Genomic DNA, 19,437 nt, shown 5'->3' on the forward strand with positions numbered 1-19,437 from the left:
GTTGGGACATAGGAGCTCAGAGAGGTTAAGTTACTGGGACAACATCACACAGGAAGTGGCGGCCCCAGGATTGAAATATTTTCCTCACGGGTAAAAAGGGGACAGTGACATTTAATTCAAAACTCGTGAGATTTAAATGACCAAAACCAGCATTTCAGTTAAGTGTTTTGCACAAAGTATTGGTAAGGACTCAGGACATGATACTGTACCGAAGTGGACTTTCTCACCTAAGGTCCCCGGCATCAGACGAGAAACTGTCATGATTCCAGAGTGAAAGAACGAGCCCCTCATGAACCTCCAATAAAACCAGGAACGTTGGAGGAAGGCACGGAGCCTCTTTAATCTGAATGAATGATGGAGAGCCTCTATTTGCATGGACCTATGTCAGAAATTAAAAGAAACTTTTATTGTCTTACACCTAAGATACAGCAGGGCATGGCCTTGTGAACAGATCAGTTTAGAAGGAAGACAGTCTTTCTGAGTGGCGTGGCACACCTCATAAAAGCAGACAGCACTTCAGCTAGGGGGGTGAGTACATAAGCCAGAATGAACCAGAGGGACTTAGGTGTTGGTTTTGGCCTTTGCCTGGCATTCACATGGGGTCCATGTTGTGCTACAGTTGGTGACTGAAAAGGTACAAAAAAGGCAGGACACTTACTGATTGAGTAATGCGGTAAAGATGTAGTGACAGGGCTGAACGGATTTTTCCTACCGAAACCGAATGCAGACTCACCTTGGAATTTCCATTCTAATTAAAACTGTGCACTTGGTCCAGTGGGAAAATGAGAGACAAAATGCTTATACTTTAAATAAGGAGACTGGCTGCTCGGGGGCATTTTATAGAAATAGTTATAGATTGTGACAATAGGAAGTTAAAATGTTAAAATGTTAAAAAAAAAAAAATTAAATAGCAACACCCAATGCTGATGAGGTTGTAAAAAACCGAACCAAAAAAAAAAACCCAGAAATATATACCTTCTGCTTCCCTTCCAGATCACACATGGAAGTATGAAGCAAAAGTCAAAGAAGAACTCTGGGATTTAAGAGTTTCAGGGATGCAGATGTATGCTGGGGAGGAAAATTAATAGAAGGAAAAAGCTGTGTGCATGAAGATGCTAATTGAGCTGTTAGTTCTAACAGCAAAAACTAGACATTACCTGAATATCCCAGAGTAGGAGTTTCCAAACGATGGCCCACCAGCAGGACTATATATGAGGCATCCATTAAAATAACTGAAAACTGAGAAAGGAGATAATTGGGGGGGGGGGGGGGGAGATAAAAAGAAGGGCATGAAACCAAATAGTATGAAGCCCTGAAAGGTAATGAACAGAGATGAAAATCTCTGTTAGGATAGTGGTATTTGAGCCTGTCGTTTTCCTTTTTAAAATTCACCTTTATCGTGAGTGTAGCATCTCGTCAAGTAGACAGAATTCAGAGAAGTTTTTTCAGTCATCGTGTGGATCATATTATGTGATATTATTTATTATTCTAAAATGAATTCCAACGAGTTTGGATATGCGGAAAGGCACAAAAAGTTAACAGAGTAAAAGAAATATCGCTCTTTTAAGTGTTTTAAAAAAATGTGAACGTCTCCAAATGGTACCTGCTGGTGACCCGAACGGGCAGCCATTTTGCGAGCCAAGGCTTTCCGGCCCAGCGCTGACCTTAATGAAAGTAATCGGGCCTCCTTCATGGAAGTTCAAAACAAAACCACCCATCACCCCATTTTAAAGAGCAAAACCACAAGCCACAGCTTCAGTCATTGCCGGGGACGCTTCAGTTTCCTGTTTCCTATTGAAAAGTGGCAGAAAGGTCTCCCTTCATCAGCCGTGAAAATGGAAAGCGGCAGCCTTTGGGCTTTAAAGACACAGGGAAAATGACGGTAGAAACTCTGGCTCCCTCTTCCTGTCCTGAGTGGATTCTGTGGCCCTGGGGCAGTGGTGGAGGACTCTGGGCATTGAGTCCATCAGAGGCTAATAAACCCAGGGGAAAGAAGGCCAGGTGCAGACCTGTTTACAACCAGAACAGGAGAAAAGGTCTACGGGGCTGAAGCCAATATTGCTGGGTAAACAGCATGGACAGAATTCGTAGAGTTTATACCAGACGTGAGGCACCAGGAGTCGAAGCAGATCCCAGGCTTGGATAGGAAGCCTAAGAGTCTTCCTTCGTGAATAATTCACCCATTGTATACATTTATTTATATGTATACTGGTGGTCTACAGGCCATCCTTTAAACAGTGGGATGCAGTGGGAGGCACATGGACCTGGAGGCGATGGCCCTGGATTCAGGTGCTGACTCTGCTGCTTACCAGCTAGGGGACCACGGAAAGGTCACTTATTTTATGCTTATCATCTGAGCCTAAAATAAGAAGGTGGGTGTGATTTGCCCAGACTGGCAACTGGCACATAGTAGATGCTCAATAAACAGTACCTGCAAATAGTGGTAGTGATGATGGAAAACTAGGTATATATTACATATATATTACGTATGTGTATATATATATACTATATATGTATATCATGACAGATGGTGAGCAGTAGTCCTGGATTTAGAATAAGCTAACAAAGGAATGAGGCTTTTTATGCTACCCACCTGCTCACCTGTCCAGGAATTGCCCCAGAGAATCAGCGAAGTAAGATGCATCTGGCAGGTGCAATGCACCACAGGGACTGGCGCCGTCTGACTGGGTGGATTCAGGGCATAACGGGTAAGAGGAGGCCTGGTTTTTGTTCTGGGGTCTCTGTTTATCAAGTAACCTGGAGAAGTATTGGTAAAGTTGATTAGGACCTGTGTACTGTGAAGACGCCTATTGACCCAGGATATACATTTTTTTTTACAGCTCTAACTATGGTGGGGGTGTTACCCTAAACTTTGAATTTCCATAATGTGGCACTCCGTGTATGTTTGTTGGATGAATAACTGTATGAAGACTTAGTCTGACTTAGGGACTTTTTTTTTTTAATTGAAGTACAGTTACTTTATAATGTTGTGTTTGTTTTCGGTGTATAGCAAGCTGATTCAGATCTATGTATTCTTTTTCATATTCTTTTCCATTACAGTTTATTACAAGACATTGAATATAGTTCCCTGTGCTATACAGTAAGACCTTGTTGTTTATCTATTTTATATATAGTAGTTTGTATATGCTAATCCCAAACTCCTAATTTCTCTCTCCTACCCCCTCCTCTTTTCCCCTTTGGTAACCGTAAGTTTGGTTTCTCTGTCTGTGAGTCTGTTTTGTAAGTAAGTTCATGTGTATCATATTTTAGATTCCACGTGTAAGTGATATCATAGGATACTTGCCTTTCTCTGGCTTACTGCACTTAGTATGATAATCTCTCGTTGCACCCATGTTGCTGCAAATGGCATTACTTCGTTCTTGTTTCTGGCTCAGTAGTATTCCATTGTATATATGTACCCCATTTTCTTTATGTTGATGGACATTTAGGTTCCTTCCATGTCTCGGCTACTGTGAATAGTGCTTCAGTGAACACTGGGGTGCCTGTATCTTTCCGAATTACGGTTTTGTCTGGATATATGCTGGATCGTATGGCAACTTTATTTTTAGTTTTTTGAGGAACCTCCATGCTGTTCTCCATAGTGGCTGCACCAGTCTACCTCCCACCAACAGTGTGGGAAGGTTTAGGGGAGCTTCTTGATTGAGGCGAATGCTTCCCTCCCCTGGTCAAGTTCCCTCACGCATCATCTTACCTCCTGATGCAGGATTCATGTGGGCATCAGCACAGAGGCCTTAACGGTGCAAGGAGGCAGCAGGAGATGCTCCCCTGGTTCTCTGATATTTTGAACATAACCTTGCCTGATGAGATTCCGACATCTTTTGTGCTGTGGCTTGACTCCCCCTTCACCAAATTCCTGATGCTGAGCTACAGTCAGACCCGTAATGTCCCTTCTCTGCTCAGCCTGAGATGTTAAAACGGTGCCTCCTATTGGAAAGGACATTCTCAGCTTCTTGAAGGATCAGTGGCCTTGGGCCAGGGAAGTGTGTGACTTTGAAAAGAAACAGGCCTGGGTGTGAACAGCAGCTCTATCACTTATGAGCTCTGTGGACAGTGGCAAGTTATGAAACCTCTTGGCCTCAGATTCTTTATCCATAAGATGGGAAGAGGAGGCTGCCTGGGAGGACCGTGGTCACATTAGACGTAATTCTGCAGCCCGCCCGGCACAGTGGCTGGCTTGTGTGCATTCTCACAAGGATGGGAATTATTTTCGTGGACGTAATGCTCAGTCACCAAGAATCGTCTTTTCCTTCAAAGGTCATTTATTAAGCACCTTCTGTATAACAGGACTAGTTCAAGGCACAGGGGCCACAGTTGTGAACCAGACAGACAGATCTCAGGGAGTTCATATTATAGGTGGAGGGAGAAAATAGTAAATAGACAGACATATAACTTGTCCAATAGTATTAAGCAGTATGGAGAAAAAAAAGGGGAGGGGTGGGCAGATGGGGTGCCACTGTGAATGCGGTGGCCAGAATGTCACCTCATCAGAAAGGGAGAAAGCAGAATGCAGTGCGGGAAGAAGCCATGCAGGTCTCTGGCAGGAAAGCAATTCAGCAGAGGCAACAGCAAGTATAAAGTCCTTGAGTAGGGAGGTTGCTTGGCTTATTTCAGGAGAACAAGAAGGCTAGCGTGACTAAATGTAGTGAGTGAAGAGAAAATGCTAGAACATGAAATCAGAAAGTCTGCTGTGGACCAGATTATGGGAGAACTCCTTGACTATGGTTAAAAAAAAAAAAATTTTGGACTTTAGTCAGTGAGATGAGCAGTTGTATCGGTTAGTGTTTGCTGTGTAACAAGTAATCCTGAAGCTTTGTGGGTTAACATGACAAACATACTTTTTGCAGTTCTCTGGGTGGACTGGGGTGTTTCTTCTCATCTGGGTTGGCTCGGCTGGGCTACATGGTCTGGGATGGCCTCGCTCGCACGTCTAATGAACGGGTAGTCTGCTGTCGGTTTTGGGAGCGTCCATGTGGCTCGCATTGTCCAGCCGGTTAACCCAGGCCCATTCATAGGATGGTGGTTGCAGGATTCCAAAGAGCAACAAGAAAGGGCAAGCCCAGTGCACAAGCACATTTTAAATTGGCCAAAGCAAGTCATGTGGCCAAGGCCAGAGTTAGAGAGAGGACCACCCAAGGTGTGGAGACTGGGAGGAGAATTACAATGGCCACGTTTGCAAATAGTCTACCGCAGAAGCACTGGAGGGTTTGAACCAGAAAAGTGACATTATCTGATGCATAGTTTGAAAGGCGCTGTGACAGTAAGGATTTTGTGAAGGGCGAATATAGCCAGATGGGAGGACGTAGCCAGGCTGTGGACCACTGGAAAGCACTGGTGTTTGACCACAGAGCCAGAGGCCCAGAAATTCACGGCGTTGTCTGGGCTGAAGCTGCCACTGTCAAGAGGAGGAACAGTGACACACACACCCTGCCCCCCCCCCCCCTTCCTGGTATTTCAGCAAAAGCTTTCTCTCCACCTTGCCAAAGTGGCCTTTCTTACATCCCTGCAGGAATGGCCTGGAAACCACAGTGTAAGTGATAACAGGATGAGTGGGGAAGAGCCTCCAAACCGCTCCCCTATTCTCCTAAGTAGGGATGGTTTCTAATCACCAAGAACTTGGTAGTTACAGGGGGAACAAACCATCGAGGGACTGAAATGATCCACGATCCATGATAACAAAACCTCTTAAGGTGAAATTAAGTGACAGTCATTTTTCTTTTTCTTTCTCTCTTCAACAGAAAATATGATGCTGGCATGCTAATTGCGTGAGACAACTCGGCCCGCAGACAGCCACAAAGCACAAAAACAAAACAAAACTCAGAGAAGAAACGAGAATGGTGTTTTCCTGGCGTCTACAAGAAGCGCTTTATTTTTCCTCTAGATTGCTTTTCTAAAAAAACAAAACAAGACAAAAAACAAAACTGAAACAAACATTTAAAGGAACAAGACAAAAAACTTCAGGGGATACTATTCAAGCATGTTCTTTTATTAAGCGTAGGATGAGAGGAACAAGAGGACACGGAAGCAGGATGCTGAACACTGAGGGGCTGTGCACCTCCGCGATGGCGTTGTTTCCCAAAACTGTGAGTGAAGAATGGAGGGAACATCTTTTTATCCCCCATCCCCAAAATATCCTGTAATGGCGCAAGACTTCCTTTCCTGCCTGTCAAGGTATCTAGGGAATGATTTACAAAATGTGTTTGTTATAATCGCTAAAGAATCTTTTGTATAGCTTTGGCCGGGGAGTTGGTGGACCAGTAAGTTGGTGGACCAGTACTTGGCGACCCAGTAATTGTGTCTATCCCACCCACTTCTAAGTGTCACCTCCGCCTCGGCTGGAACAAGGTTCAGAGGGTCCTCTCTCCAGTAGTTGACAAGGCCACTCCGACTTGATCAGGCTGAAGTTACCTCCTGGATCAGTGCAGCGAAGGATGAACACTGGCCTTTTTCTTCCCTAAATAAGAAAAAGGCAGCTCCTGGCTACAGTGTGGCCGTGGAGGCTGTGCCTGGGGCGGGGGCGTGGGGCACCAGGCTGTCCTACAGCGTGAGAATTGCTCGTGCTTCTACCGTGAGACCAAGAACCTACCGAGCAGCTAAGCTTCACTTTCAAACAGGCCATCACCAGGGGAGCAGAGGGACCCGGGCCTGCCCCAGCCCCAGAAAAGACGTATTATCCCTTTACCCCCAGAACTCCCTGCTTCCCAGTGGTCCCTAACATTTCTCGCTCTGTTGTGACGACTCTTGTATCCTTGACTCTAGCGGATCTGGGTCGGAGGGACATGGAAGCCCTGGCATGATAAGTCGGAAGGGGGCCAGCGCTGGCGGTCACGCCCGAGCGCTCGCGCGTGGTGGGCGTGTGCGCTGATCCTTGCCGAGCGCCCACTTAGCCGGACGGGCTGCCAAGTCCTTCCTGGATCAGCCTCTCGCTGAGCGCCCACAGGGCCCGGGCCGTGTCTTCGCTCTGGGCTTCCGTCGAGGGCATGCAGCGGCAGCAGCTGTTGAAGTACATCCCTCCCAGACCCTCCAGTTCTGGAGCGGCGGCACAGTAGACGGTGGTGGCGGCTCCTTGTTGCTGGAAAGCAAAGAACAAAGACCACGGAACGTTATTTTTTTAAGAAAAGAGGTGATGGAATGATTTTCTTCTAACTGGGAATGAGCAAGAGTCTCTCCCCGCCTGGTTCAGATGCATCTGGATCTCAGCACGGCCGAGGGTACCGAACTCAAAGCACGTGACTGTAAAAGGTATGATGGGACCATCCAGGGAAAAAACTCCGCTCGTAAAGCTAATGTGACTTTTTACACCTCATATAGGAAAAGGCTTTGAACACAGACTACACGTCTATCAGTTAATCACATCAGATGTCTCTTCTGAGCAACGAGAAGATGGGATCCTTTTGAACACGCAAGAACAAATTCATCCAACTCCCTCACTTCTCAACGCATAATGTCATTTGACACTGAAGTTTCTAGAAACTTCTCTCTGAACTAAAGCAACCACTCTAATCATGGCCCATCAGGTAGAAAACCAAGCGGGACTGGTGCCAGATTTTTCCTTATTCGTTGCCCATGGGGCTGCTAGAGGAAGGGTTTGTGATACTGTGTTAAAATGTTTGAGACGCACGTAAACACATGTTCCCCACCATCACACATGCCTCAGGCAGACACAAGACACGTTTGTGAATTTATCCTTATCCTGGAAACCTTTTCAGAAGTATTGTATTCAGCCCATACTTGCAGTGGGACAGTGGCTTGGGGGGCCATGTCCTCCCAGCCCCCTTCAAAATGCAAGTTTGCAATGAGTGCAATTGATCACTTCCGATTGACCTTTTGAGTAGCAGTTGGCGCTGTGGCTAGGGACGTGTGTGCCAATGGGGCACCGTATCATCCGGGCTGACAGAATACTGTCAGGGATGCTGGAAAGAGGGCAAGAAATCACTTTGCTTTGCGAAAGCCATAATTAAAAATAATAGGCTGGTGTTCATAGGGGGACACCGTCGGCACGGCTCTCATTTGAAACCAATAACAGTTTATCTGGCGTCTTATGATTATTTATGTGCATCACAGCCCTTGCTGCATCAACTAATTATCAGTTGACAGAGAAGGGGGCTGGGAGGCAGAGGAGAATGAGAGAAAGATAACTGGGGATAAGGTCAACGTTAGGAAAACATTAAGGACGTCTAATTGCGAGGGAAATGAGTTTCCATCCCCACCCAAAAGCTTACTCTTTTTCTCCCCCTACAGGGTTTAAACTGGTGCCCAAGCAGACAGCTTACTGGAGAGCATCCCCCCCATAGGGTTTGGTTTGCATTCACAGTGGTTGTTTCGTACAACCCTCGGGAGCCAAGGTCATTCTGAGAATCAAGGTCTCAAGGTATTATGATTGTAGGGAAGTTCTATAAAGTAGACTTGGGGTTTTTGTTGCAGGGGGGCGGGGGGACGTTTATTGCATTTGTCTGAAAACCATATGGTCAAATACATTGAAGTGACAGGCTTGTGCAGAGGAGGGTGGCGTGGCATGGGAGTGGGATACCTGAGTTCTGATAATAACGGGCTGCTTGACTGTATTGGACAAGGCCCTTTGGTCCAAAAATTGTACCCCTGACGTGACTTCTCTTTAACGAAATAGTAATTGGTGTGTGATTTCCCCAGCCCTGTCACCCATGCCCACTCCCCAAACAGCCAATTGTTTATTTTCTTGGGTTCACCTGTTTCTTTTCAAATCAATTTGTTGGCTCAGGTCTAATGGACATGAGCCCATGTCATCCAAATTTCCTTTCACTGAATTATTATTCCTAATAACCCTTAGCTTAGCACATTTATCTAACGAAGTTCCAGTGGCTTATCTGACGCCCCTGCATCCCATGTGGGGAAAAAAGGCAAGCAAAGCACCTCTGAAGACAAATGGAAGACTAGAGATGCTCATCTCGCCAACCCAAGCAAATATCATCTTGGCCTCAATTCTTAGCAGATGTCAGGTGGAGATGGTGTTTTTGAATAATTTTCTGGATATCTGTTTTCGATTTCCATTTTACTTTGCAACTGCCCAAACCACCAAAGAGTGGTCAGGGCCCTTGGCATCAGCTCTCAAGTGGTGGGAGAAGCCAGTCAGCTCATCCCTAAATCCAGGCTCCCTCAACCCCACCCCAGAGCGGTTATAGCATCAGCATTCATACATCACAACAAACTGGCCCCTCACAGCTCCACCAATCCTGAGAAAAGATCAAAGTTGGCCACTTGGGAAAGCAACAACGGAATTCTTCCAAACCCAGTGTAATCTTTTGCCACTCTGACATTCTAAAATGATACCGTGCTGCACTCTCTTGCATTGTTGGAATGGTATTTTTGCAGAGAAATTCTGCGCTTACGTTGATTCAGAATTGAGTTGATGAGGGAGCTGGGGGGCATGCATTTTCCCTCCACGGAATGTGAAAGCAATCGCAATCGACCTCATTTCATGTAAACCGCCACTTGGCTACCACGCTGACAACCGTAAAGTTGAGTAAAGCCCAATCTTTTATCAAGCGCTGGCTTTGATTCCTTTGCCACCAGGCTCAGGGTGATGCACAATTTAAATCATCACCAGCGGTGCTGGCTGACTCTGTAGAACACATACAGCAGGGCACCTGAAAGCAAAGACCACCTTCTTCCGCTCCGAAGATCAACTGTGCACATTTGGCAAAGAGAGACTGGACGGTGAAGTAGTGACAGCATCTTTTCGTCCCAAGCCCACGACCCTTTCGGCTTCTCAGGGAATGCTCTTTTCAGCTGCACCCATGGCGGCCTCTGAGTGACATCTTTATATGATCAGATGGGATGACGGTTTAATAACAAGGTCTAATTTGGGGTCATCAGCTTTCGGCCTATCACCAGGGTGAGCTGGAGCCACGTGAGGAAATCTCATTAGTAAAGAAGCTGGTTCTGCTGATACAAGAGAAAACATTTTTAAACTGACAGAAGAAAAATTTTTAAAGAGCACTTTCATCGCCATCAGATGACTTTCATGCCACTCTGGTGGAGGGGCATCAGTCCGTAATCCAGAAAAAAATGAAAGAGCCCTATCGAGGAAATGATGTTACCAACTCTGATACAAAATATCTGCCTTGCTGGTTGGCACCGCTGCTTACTGATCCGTCGTGGTACGGTAACAGCCGTATCTTGACATATATAAACACTAGCAGGAGCTGTGGGTTCCCCTCAGTGATTTTTTTAAGAACAAATTCACGGGAAGCCTGGAGGTTGCATGCCGTTGCTGATCATGGGAACCGGGGTGGCGACTCTGTCCTGTAGCAGCGGCAGTGAGTGAGGGCGTGGATCGCACGGGGCTGAGGAGTTCTGGGAAGCCCAGTAGAATCTTGAATCACGCCTGAATGCCATTTCTGATTTAGTCAAACATTTGCGAGCTGCCAAAGGAGAACTACGCCATCAATCTTTATAGCGTCTGTACAATTACCCAGGATTCGTGTTTGGGATTAAGTTAAGAGCATCTGGGTAATAAGGGGGTTCATCATTCTCTTTCAGAAATCATTTGTCGGACGAGCGGCACAGTCTTCAACTACAGAAAGGTGGGAGTTAGAGAGCAGTTACTGTTCACTTATCGTTGGGGCCCTGAGGTCTAAATCATCCATCCTTCCAAAGCCCTTGGTTGGGATGAAACAGTGACGTAGCCACGTTTCAACAACATTTACTTGATAACCACTGGCCCTCAATGTGCAGCTGTCCACACAGACTCCAAATGAATACTCACTCTTTGCAAGAGAAAGGTACAGGGGTTTCTGATCAACTATCTAGGCTTAAGGAAAAATCCACCCACATGTTAATATTTCTAATGCATTGGTAGGTACGCTAATATAACTTACGTTTTAATAAGGACACATGTTACACAATTATGTTTAGTTTTCAGGTTTCTCTACTTTTAAAATGCATGCTTCGTTAAAAAAGAAAGGATACATTTCTGTCTTAAAATACATTTGACTCTGAGACACCTAAAAAAGTAGCCACACTACCATGGGATATCTGTATAGTCAATGATTTTGAGAGTAGCAGATGTTCTAAGAAAGTGGAGCTGAGAAAGGGAAGGCAGCACAGAACTTACACTGGACTTGGAACCCCAAGGGCAGGGAAGGAGAACTTCCCTTCTGGAAGCGGGCAGTGACGACTGTGCTGAATTCCCGGGACAAAGAAGTTTGCAGGTGTCACAGGAAGAGAAGACAGGTGCCTCTTCGAACCCTCAAAACTTTCCCTGTTACTCATCTGGGGTCTGTGAGGCAAAGCAAATGCAGAACTGATGCAACGCCCCGGTGAGTAGAGCAGAATCATTTATCCCGGAGCCTTGGTGGAGATGGGGCAGTGAATGCAGGTGCCTGCCATAGGTGGGACAGATGGCCGCCCTCTCAGTCTCTTCATGTCTCCCAATAACCCTCCCCAGAGAGAGTTTTCAGCTACCCTACTGGAAACGTGCGACGCGGTGTCTCAGGGTTCATCTCCTGAGGCTGGGGCGCTTGGAGCACAGCTGTTCCTCAGCAATAGGACGGTTTAAATCTGATTTGAGAGAAAAACACAAAGGTTATGTGTTCCCTCCTCACCATCTGAGAACAATCTTGTTTTTTTTTTTTGCGGTACGAGGGCCTCTCACCGTTGTGGCCTCTCCCGTCGCAGAGCACAGGCTCCGGACACGCAGACTCAGCAGCCATGGCTCACGGGCCCAGCCGCTCTGCGGCATGTGGGATCCCCCCGGACCGGGGCACGAACCCGCGTCCCCTGCATCGGCAGGCGGACTCTCAACCACTGCGCCACCAGGGAAGCCCTGAGAACAATCTTTGAAGCCGACAGGTGAGCCACATATTCTGTTAGTTGATAGAGCGACGCAGCTTATGCAGGCGTGAGGCTCAAGGGCCTCCCTGCTCGTGTGACCACAACCGACCCCTGGCCCTCCCGCCTGGGTGTGGAATGAGTGCAAATCAATAACATACCAACTTCCGCCAAAATGATGTGAGACAGGAGACGACAGAGAACGTGCCTCGAAAGGACCCTTTTCCTCCACACTGTCGAGCTTTTCTAGTGAGTCGTTGCACGTGGGGGCTGTTAAAGTGGTAACGATGGCCAGCATCTGCTGGGAGCTAGCCATTCCTCTGGCACTGTGCGGAAAGCTTCGTAAGCACCGTATTCTAACCCGCACACAGCTCTACCAGCCAGGGACAGTCATCATCCCCATCTACAGGGAAGCCTACTTAGCACTAGAGCTCAACAGCAACTCGTCCAAAGCCACACAGATCATCCCACAGATGGACCCTCCGGAATCCATGCCCGATGCAGTACCAAACCTCCTTCCCAAGCTCCCGACACAAATTTGCAGGCTGCCCGTTCCCTGTGTCTCCCGTCTGGCTGAAGCTACCTTAGGAGGAGTCCTCTTTCCCTTCTCAGCCAGGCCACGTCTGGCCGAAAATTAAATGGATGGGCTGTACGTTTAATTTTTAAAAAACGGGCTGTCATGTGCTCACCTGAGAAATGTTGGGAGGAGATTTTCCCATTGTTGATTTAGGCAGTGAACTAAATGGAAATTACATCCATTTGGATTAACAAAAATGAAGACCCAGCACCACCTCAAAAGATCCAATGGCAAGTCTTAACCATCACCTGATTCAAAATGCCACCTCCAGGTGCCAGATGTGACCAGCTGTGAACCTAGTACTCTTGGACGATCGACTTGTTTTCAAAGCGTGAACGGAACCGCATCAAAACCAGTGAAACCCCGAGCGATCTCCATCTTTATAACCTCACACACGTGTACAAGGAATATGGTCTTTTGGAGGATAGTATCTGACATGTCACAGCAGGTTTGCACAGGAAAATGACCCACCTCCCTCTCCTGCCCTCCCCCAGTTAATTCCTGCAAATTCCTAAGAAGTGATTCCTACCAAGGCGCTGAACAATATAGGCTTAGGTACCTGCAAATACTTCTTGTAGATATCGTACTATAACTTTCTTCATAGCCCTCGGGAGTTTTGCTAACTCACGGGCTGTTCTTAGCATTTATTACAGAAGGGAAAGCCACTCAATTTCCCAAGTAGAAAAAGTGAAGAGGGTCAGGAAAGCGGGTATTTGTTGCTAACTGAGGAGGCTGGCAAAGTCTTCGAGAGTGTTCATTTACATCACATGCAGATCTTATAGCCTGACGTAGAGAATGTGTACCTGCCACCGTGGGTTAGGACATTTACCTCCTGCCTCAGGGAAAGAGTTTCTTTGCTAAGGAGGATCCCAAACGTGGAAAGCCTCAGAGGTTCCTTTTCAGCTGACTGACTGTGTCTCCCATGGCAGGTAAAGGAGTACCATTCCCTGGGTGACCCTGGGACACAGGGTTCAATGGCAGTTGCTCTGAAGGAGAGCTAAGCCATGGGCTATGCCAGCGCATCACCATCAGCAGTGCAGTGGGTCCTGGCACAGGGCACAGCCCCACAGGTAGACGGCAGTTTGAGTGCCAGGTGCTCGAGGGGCACGCGTGGGGCAGCTTTCACACAGCAGATGTGCACACGTCTTCGTTGGGAATCAATCACGATGACATGGAGGCTTTCTTATTTCCAGTTGAGGCGCCCCAAATATCATGCCCCCAAATCCACATCAGGCTACAAAGACCACGCTAGTCTCCCTGACAAAAGCCACGAATCTCTAGCAAGACCATTAAGCAGTTTTAAGAGACTGACTTGAAGACCAGGGCAGAATGAGTTTTGGAAGGTCAGGAGGACGGTGGCTGTGATGCTCTGAGAACTCTTTGCAGGAACAAGCCCAGGGACCGGGAGGTTCAGGATGGAAAGCTGGAAAGGACTTTTAAAGGCAGAAGAGCAGATTTGTCTTTGCTGGCCTTAGGCTTGGGGGAGGGGTGGGCAGACACCCCCGACCGTCCAAAGAGGTCCAGAGCCGTGTCTGTTCTGGACAGCAAGGCTCCAGAGGATTTTTGCTTACGCTCATCGGCAGCATTTCAGGGCAGCGTGGCCCTGGGAGGTTTTCAGGACTGTGTTTTCAATTGGCTGACCTGTTCTGAGCTTTCCCTTGACATGAATGCGGCCCTTTTCATACCCCCTTTGTGATCCAGAATTCTTGCCATAAACATGGCAGGGGTTCCGCGACAGACTGATGGCTGGTCTCAAAAGAGTGAAGGTGGAACATTTAGCATGATTCCATCGTCCTGAGACCTGCTGTTATTTCTAGACATGCTCTGGTGGAGTGGGGGGGGGGGGTCCTCCAAAGGAGGGAAGGAAAAAGGAATGGCTAAGTACAGTCCAGGTGGGTGACATTATTCATGCCTGTTCTACCTTGCTTTTGTGCCAAAGATTTCTAGAACTGATTGGGCTGGAGAGACGGTCTCATTCAAAATAAGAGAGGACGTTGCTACACCTGTAACAACATCTCTGTTAGATCCACCTAAGCATTCCCTGGGCATTCTGTGCTGATGCTGCCTGGGGTGCCCACATTGCTTTTCAAGTAGGGAGTTGCCTTGCTGGGCTGGAAGACGGCACTGGGGTATCCACTCTTCCACGGGTCAGTTTGCAATGGCTCAGCAGAAGGGTCTTAGAGATGTGCCACGAACATAAGCATCATCCTTCCACCTGCGACAAAGCCCATTCCTGAAATATTCCAACCCGGCCACCTGGACACTCGTGCCGAAGGACTACTGAGTGTCCCTAAGAGCTCAAAGAAGGCGTTTAGCTTGTGTTAACGTTTCACTTCTTTAACCTTGGTTCTAGCTAGCTCTGTATACTGTACATAAATGTATGCCTCTGTATTTGCCATGTATACTGAAATAAACCTTTAATGTTATCGCCAGGCAGAATGAATGGGTTCAGTTCTAATATAATGGCGCAAAGCATATCGTCACAGTACAAGTGAAACAGACAGCTTCCCCCCTTCCCTTCTTCTGCACAGAATCGCACCACCGAGTTGGCCTGCCACGCTGGCTCTTTTAGAAAACCATAGAGCCGACCGTTTTTGTGAGCAGGCGAACCCCAAACAAACAAACAAGCTGTTTGTTGCCACTGTTAAGGCTGACGGTTCCTTTACACCTAGGACACAGAGAGAGTCTACGACCTAGTACCGAAAAGGCATTGGTGATGGGGGGATAAAACCCACAGGGTCTTCTCTGATGAGGCCGCGTGGCCTCGTTGTAAGATATTCACGAACTCTTAACTCTTCCAGCAGTGAATTAAGAGAACGGAGTCTGCAACAATCAGACCTCACAGGCAGGCCGCCCTCCACGTCCAGCCACACCGTTTCAAGTCAAGCACGTCTGCGTTAGGTTTGTGCCTTTTCATAGAGGGCTCTCTGCGACGGATCATTTCTCAGGCTCAAAGACGCTGGCCTCGTTGATATTTCATTTAGAACATACTGCGGAGAGCGTCTCATTTAATATTACTTCCCTAATTAATGGGGAGACCTTAGGCACTACCTTTGCACAGACAGATCTCGTCACAGTGGTCGACGGGTAGAGGAGAAACAGTAGGTATTTCATTCACCAGCAGCGTGTCGCTAGTTAGTGGGAAATGATCACGTATGCTGTTGCTTTAATTGCCAGGGTAAATAATTCTGCCTCGGTGTAAGGGAACATTTTAAAGCACTTGGTGCAAATAGACTAGAAACAAAACACACACACACACACACACACAATTACCTTGATTATGCAACACCTTAGCATAGAAAGTTACAAAGGTATGTCTTTCTTTTTTTAAAATTGCATTCTATCGTGCAAATATTCTCTAATATGCATGTGCTGAGTACTCATCATCTACTGTATTTTAGGAAATACAATTAGGCCGCCTTTCTCTTCTCCCGTGTAGACTGTAAATACCTGTAGATCTTTCTCTTGCTTCCTTATGTAAATATATGTAAATACTAACACGCTCTGCATGCTAATATTCTAGGCAATTTCAGGTACTTTTATAATCTGAAGGCATGTACTTGAAGTGGTTTGTTAAAAGGAGAAAAAAAACCCCACCTCTCTCAAACTCTTGAAAGCTGAATAGAAATTAAAGATTTCTTCCTAGACTGTTGTGGTTTCTTTTGTTTGCCTTCTCCTCTCTCAACAGGGTCCCCCCACTTAGGCTCCCTCACCTACTGCCAGGAAAGAGGCACCTGGGCATCCACCGGACCCAGGAACAGTGGCTCAACTATGTGGTTTGGGTTTTTACGCACTTTCCTTTGGTTTCTCTAAACGTCTTCTAGAATCTTCAGGTAGGCGTCTTTGGGTTTTTCTATCGAAAGAATCGGGAGTAAAAATACTAATTCGTATCTGTTGTTCCCCTACTACGTACCAAGTACAGGGCTCGAGGCTTGACGTCCCCACAGCCCTAAGGAAGGACCCTGTCATTCCCATTGCAAAGATGCAGAAACTGAGTCACGGCAAGATGAGCACGTGCCTAAAGTGACAAAACCACTAAATGCCTCTCAAAGGCCAATTCCTTCCTGTATACCAAGGGTAAACTTTTTCTGCCAAGGGTGACAGAGGAAATATTTTAGGCTCTGTAGGCCCTATGGTCTCTGTCACAACTACTCAGACCTGCCACTGTTGTTCTGAAAACAGCCATAGACAACACATACCCCAGTGAACATGGCTGTGTTCCAATAAAACTTGATTTACAAACAAACACCTCTTCCCTACACCCAAAGCTCAGTCACTCTTCAACAGACCATTGCCCTTTCCCTTTCGAATACGTTTGTGTGTTTGACGGGGAACTCATTTGATCACCTGAAAAGTCTCCATCTCTCTCTTCCTTGTATGCAGCAACACTATTTGCAGAAGCCGTGAAGTATTAGGGGAGCAAAAATGAAGACCCCGAGCTTATAAATCAAACTCTTCTCAGACAGATCTCACTGCCAGGTTTCAATTTAGTTATCTTTCGTTTTCATAAATGGGGATGGAGGGAAAAAGTATGAAAGACTAAGGTAAAAAGAAAGAAATCAAGCGACACTCACTCTTCAATGAGGGGAAGGGGGCCATTACCTCAGGTATCTATGGAAACCAAGCTGCACGTAAACTCTTTAATGGTTGGAAAACAGCGTTGGCTTTTGAAGGTGTTTTTCCCAAGTATGATGCTTCGGTGTAAATGCGTTAATTGACAGTTTCCTTCGGGACTTTTTTATTGAAGTTTCCAAACTAAATTTCATGGCACAAGGAACTCTCTGGGGCCCTTGAAGAATGCTGCAAAGTTAGGGCTTTAGAAGACTGAGCCAGCTCTGGCATCCCGTACAAATCCAAGCCGATTCCCCTGTAGAGCGAGTGAAACAGCAGCCCTCACTGCCTGTAGTTTTCCCTTTTTAAAAGGGCCCCTGCAGTCACCTGGGGATGGGAGAGAACCTCTCTAACCTCATCTGAACAAGAACCAGTATCATCCCTTGAGTCGTGAAGAGAAATGAGGATAAGCAGTGGGGAGACGGAAGCTCTGGGTATTTTTGCAGATCGGGTGGCAGTGTGGGATGGTGGTAGAAGCCCAGGAACCGAAGTCTGAGATACATGAATTCGAGTCCCGGCTTTGCCACCTGGCAGCTCTGTGACAAGGCACTGAGCCTCGGTCTCCCCATCTACGAAATGGACATCGTAACAGCCCCTTCACCGGGTTCTTGGGAAGATGGTTGTAACAGCTGCAGATTTCCTGAGTACACCATAGATAGTACTTCCATCCTGGCTACAGGTCCGTTTGTTAACAATTTGAAGGAGGAAGCATACAGATCAAAATAGCTCATCTGTCCTTCATCTGAGGGACTTAAAAGCAGGGGGGTGGACATTCCTACCTTCTGAGCAAGAAATTCAAGAGGCGGTCACTTTTCTCAACAATCTTTACCCAGAATCTCTGGGTACCAGCCCAGGCATGGATTCCACTGGTCTTCTGCTCCCCCGACCACAGCAGCCAGAACGAAGTTCACATCCATGAAACCGGGGCACTGACATCTCCACGACAGCCACAGTCATGTATTAAGCACCGTAAAATTCCAGACCCTGCCCCCTTCCCTGGCCCTTTATACATATCTACTCTAAATCTCCCAATATCCCTGGGCAATGATTCCTAGAAAAGGGGATGGACAGAATGATAAGGGAGCAGGTGCAGTTGTTTTTTTAAAGTGCAGTCTTCCTTAAAAAACTAAAAACAGAGCTACCATATAATCCAGCAGTCCCACTCCTGGGCATATATCTGGAGAAAACGATAATTCAAAAAGATATAAGCACCCCAATGTTCACAGGAGCACTATTCACAATAGCCAAGACATGGAAGCAACCTAAATGTCCATTGACAGAGAATGGATAAAGAAGATGTGGTACATATATACGATGAAACACTACTCAGCCATGAAAAAGAATGAAATAATGCCATTTGCAGCAACATGGATGCAACTAGAGATGATCATACTAAGTGAAGGAAGACAGAGAAAGCCAAATACCACGTGCTATCGTTTATATGTGGCATCTAAAAAAAATGATACAAACTTATCCACAAAACAGAAACAGACTCACAGAGTTCGGAAACAAACTTACGGTCACCAAAGGGGAAATGTGAGGGGAAGGGGTAAATTAGGAGTTTGGGATTAACAGGTACATATCACTATATATAAAATAGATAATCAACAAGGACCTACTGTATAGCACAGGGAACTCTACTCAATATTCTGTAATAACCTATATGGGAAAAGATTCTGAAAAAATGTTTATATGTCTATGTATAACTGAATCAGTTAGCTGTACACCTGAAACTAACACAACATTGGGAATCAACCATTCTCCAATATAAAATAAAAATTCGATTTTAAAAAAGTGCAGTAAAAATGTAGAATCTAGGTGTTGGGTAGATGGGTGGTTGCCACATTATTCTTTCAAATTTGCGATTTGAAAACTTTTGTAATAAAATGTTAGAAAAATACATGGATCCATCCCTGTGGGGTATTAGCCCCATTTTACAGAGGAGCAGACTGAGGTGCAAAAGTGGTCTGGACTGGCCTAATGTCCTCCACCTGGTAAGTGGTGACATCCTCTTTGAAATCCATGCCCAGCTGGCTCCAGTGCTGCTTCTATGATGGGCCCCTATGCATCTCTGTTGTACCTTGTAGGGTCAATTAACCCTGGTTGGATTTTTGCCTCAAAGCATGAGAACTGGTTTTCTCACACTCTTCCCACCAGGCAGGCAGATCTTGGGGCCTTCAACTCAGAGCCCAGAAGTCAATTAGCTCAACAGCAAAAGCGACCCGTGTGTGAATGGATGTAAATTTGTATCCATTCACCTGGTGGCTATTTAATTTGGCTTTTGATTCTAATGCAGCTCCTGAAGACGCAGGGTTATTCTCACTCACTGAAAACGTGCCACCAGGTTCAGAAATACTGATGCCCCCCCGCCCCCAGCACGTTGACAGTGCCTGTGATTTGGACGCAAAACTCAGAGAGAGGGG

The 19,437-nt window shown here is 46.5% G+C and overlaps 2 protein-coding genes across 5 annotated transcripts in view; one reads left to right on the forward strand and one right to left on the reverse strand.

Moving 5' to 3' along the window:
- The window catches only part of LOC109550947 (transcription factor Maf), a 591,860-nt gene extending 575,810 nt beyond the window's left edge, over positions 1-16,050 (forward strand). For 2 of the 4 annotated variants that reach the window (XM_073796730.1, XM_073796735.1), the window contains one exon: positions 5,757-16,050. The gene's annotated coding sequence lies outside the window, so the exon portion shown is untranslated. The remainder of the gene's footprint in view (positions 1-5,756) is intronic. The other 2 variants (XR_012328244.1, XR_012328245.1) reach the window with 2 other exon arrangements.
- WWOX (WW domain containing oxidoreductase) overlaps positions 6,902-19,437 on the reverse strand; it is a 973,868-nt gene continuing 961,332 nt past the window's right edge. Inside the window, exon 9 of the mRNA XM_019941681.3 lies at positions 6,902-7,090. Within this exon, the coding sequence (XP_019797240.1) occupies positions 6,902-7,090 (189 nt within the window). The remainder of the gene's footprint in view (positions 7,091-19,437) is intronic.

This window comes from Tursiops truncatus, chromosome 19, assembly GCF_011762595.2.
Source record: "Tursiops truncatus isolate mTurTru1 chromosome 19, mTurTru1.mat.Y, whole genome shotgun sequence".
Lineage (NCBI taxonomy): Eukaryota > Metazoa > Chordata > Mammalia > Artiodactyla > Delphinidae > Tursiops > Tursiops truncatus.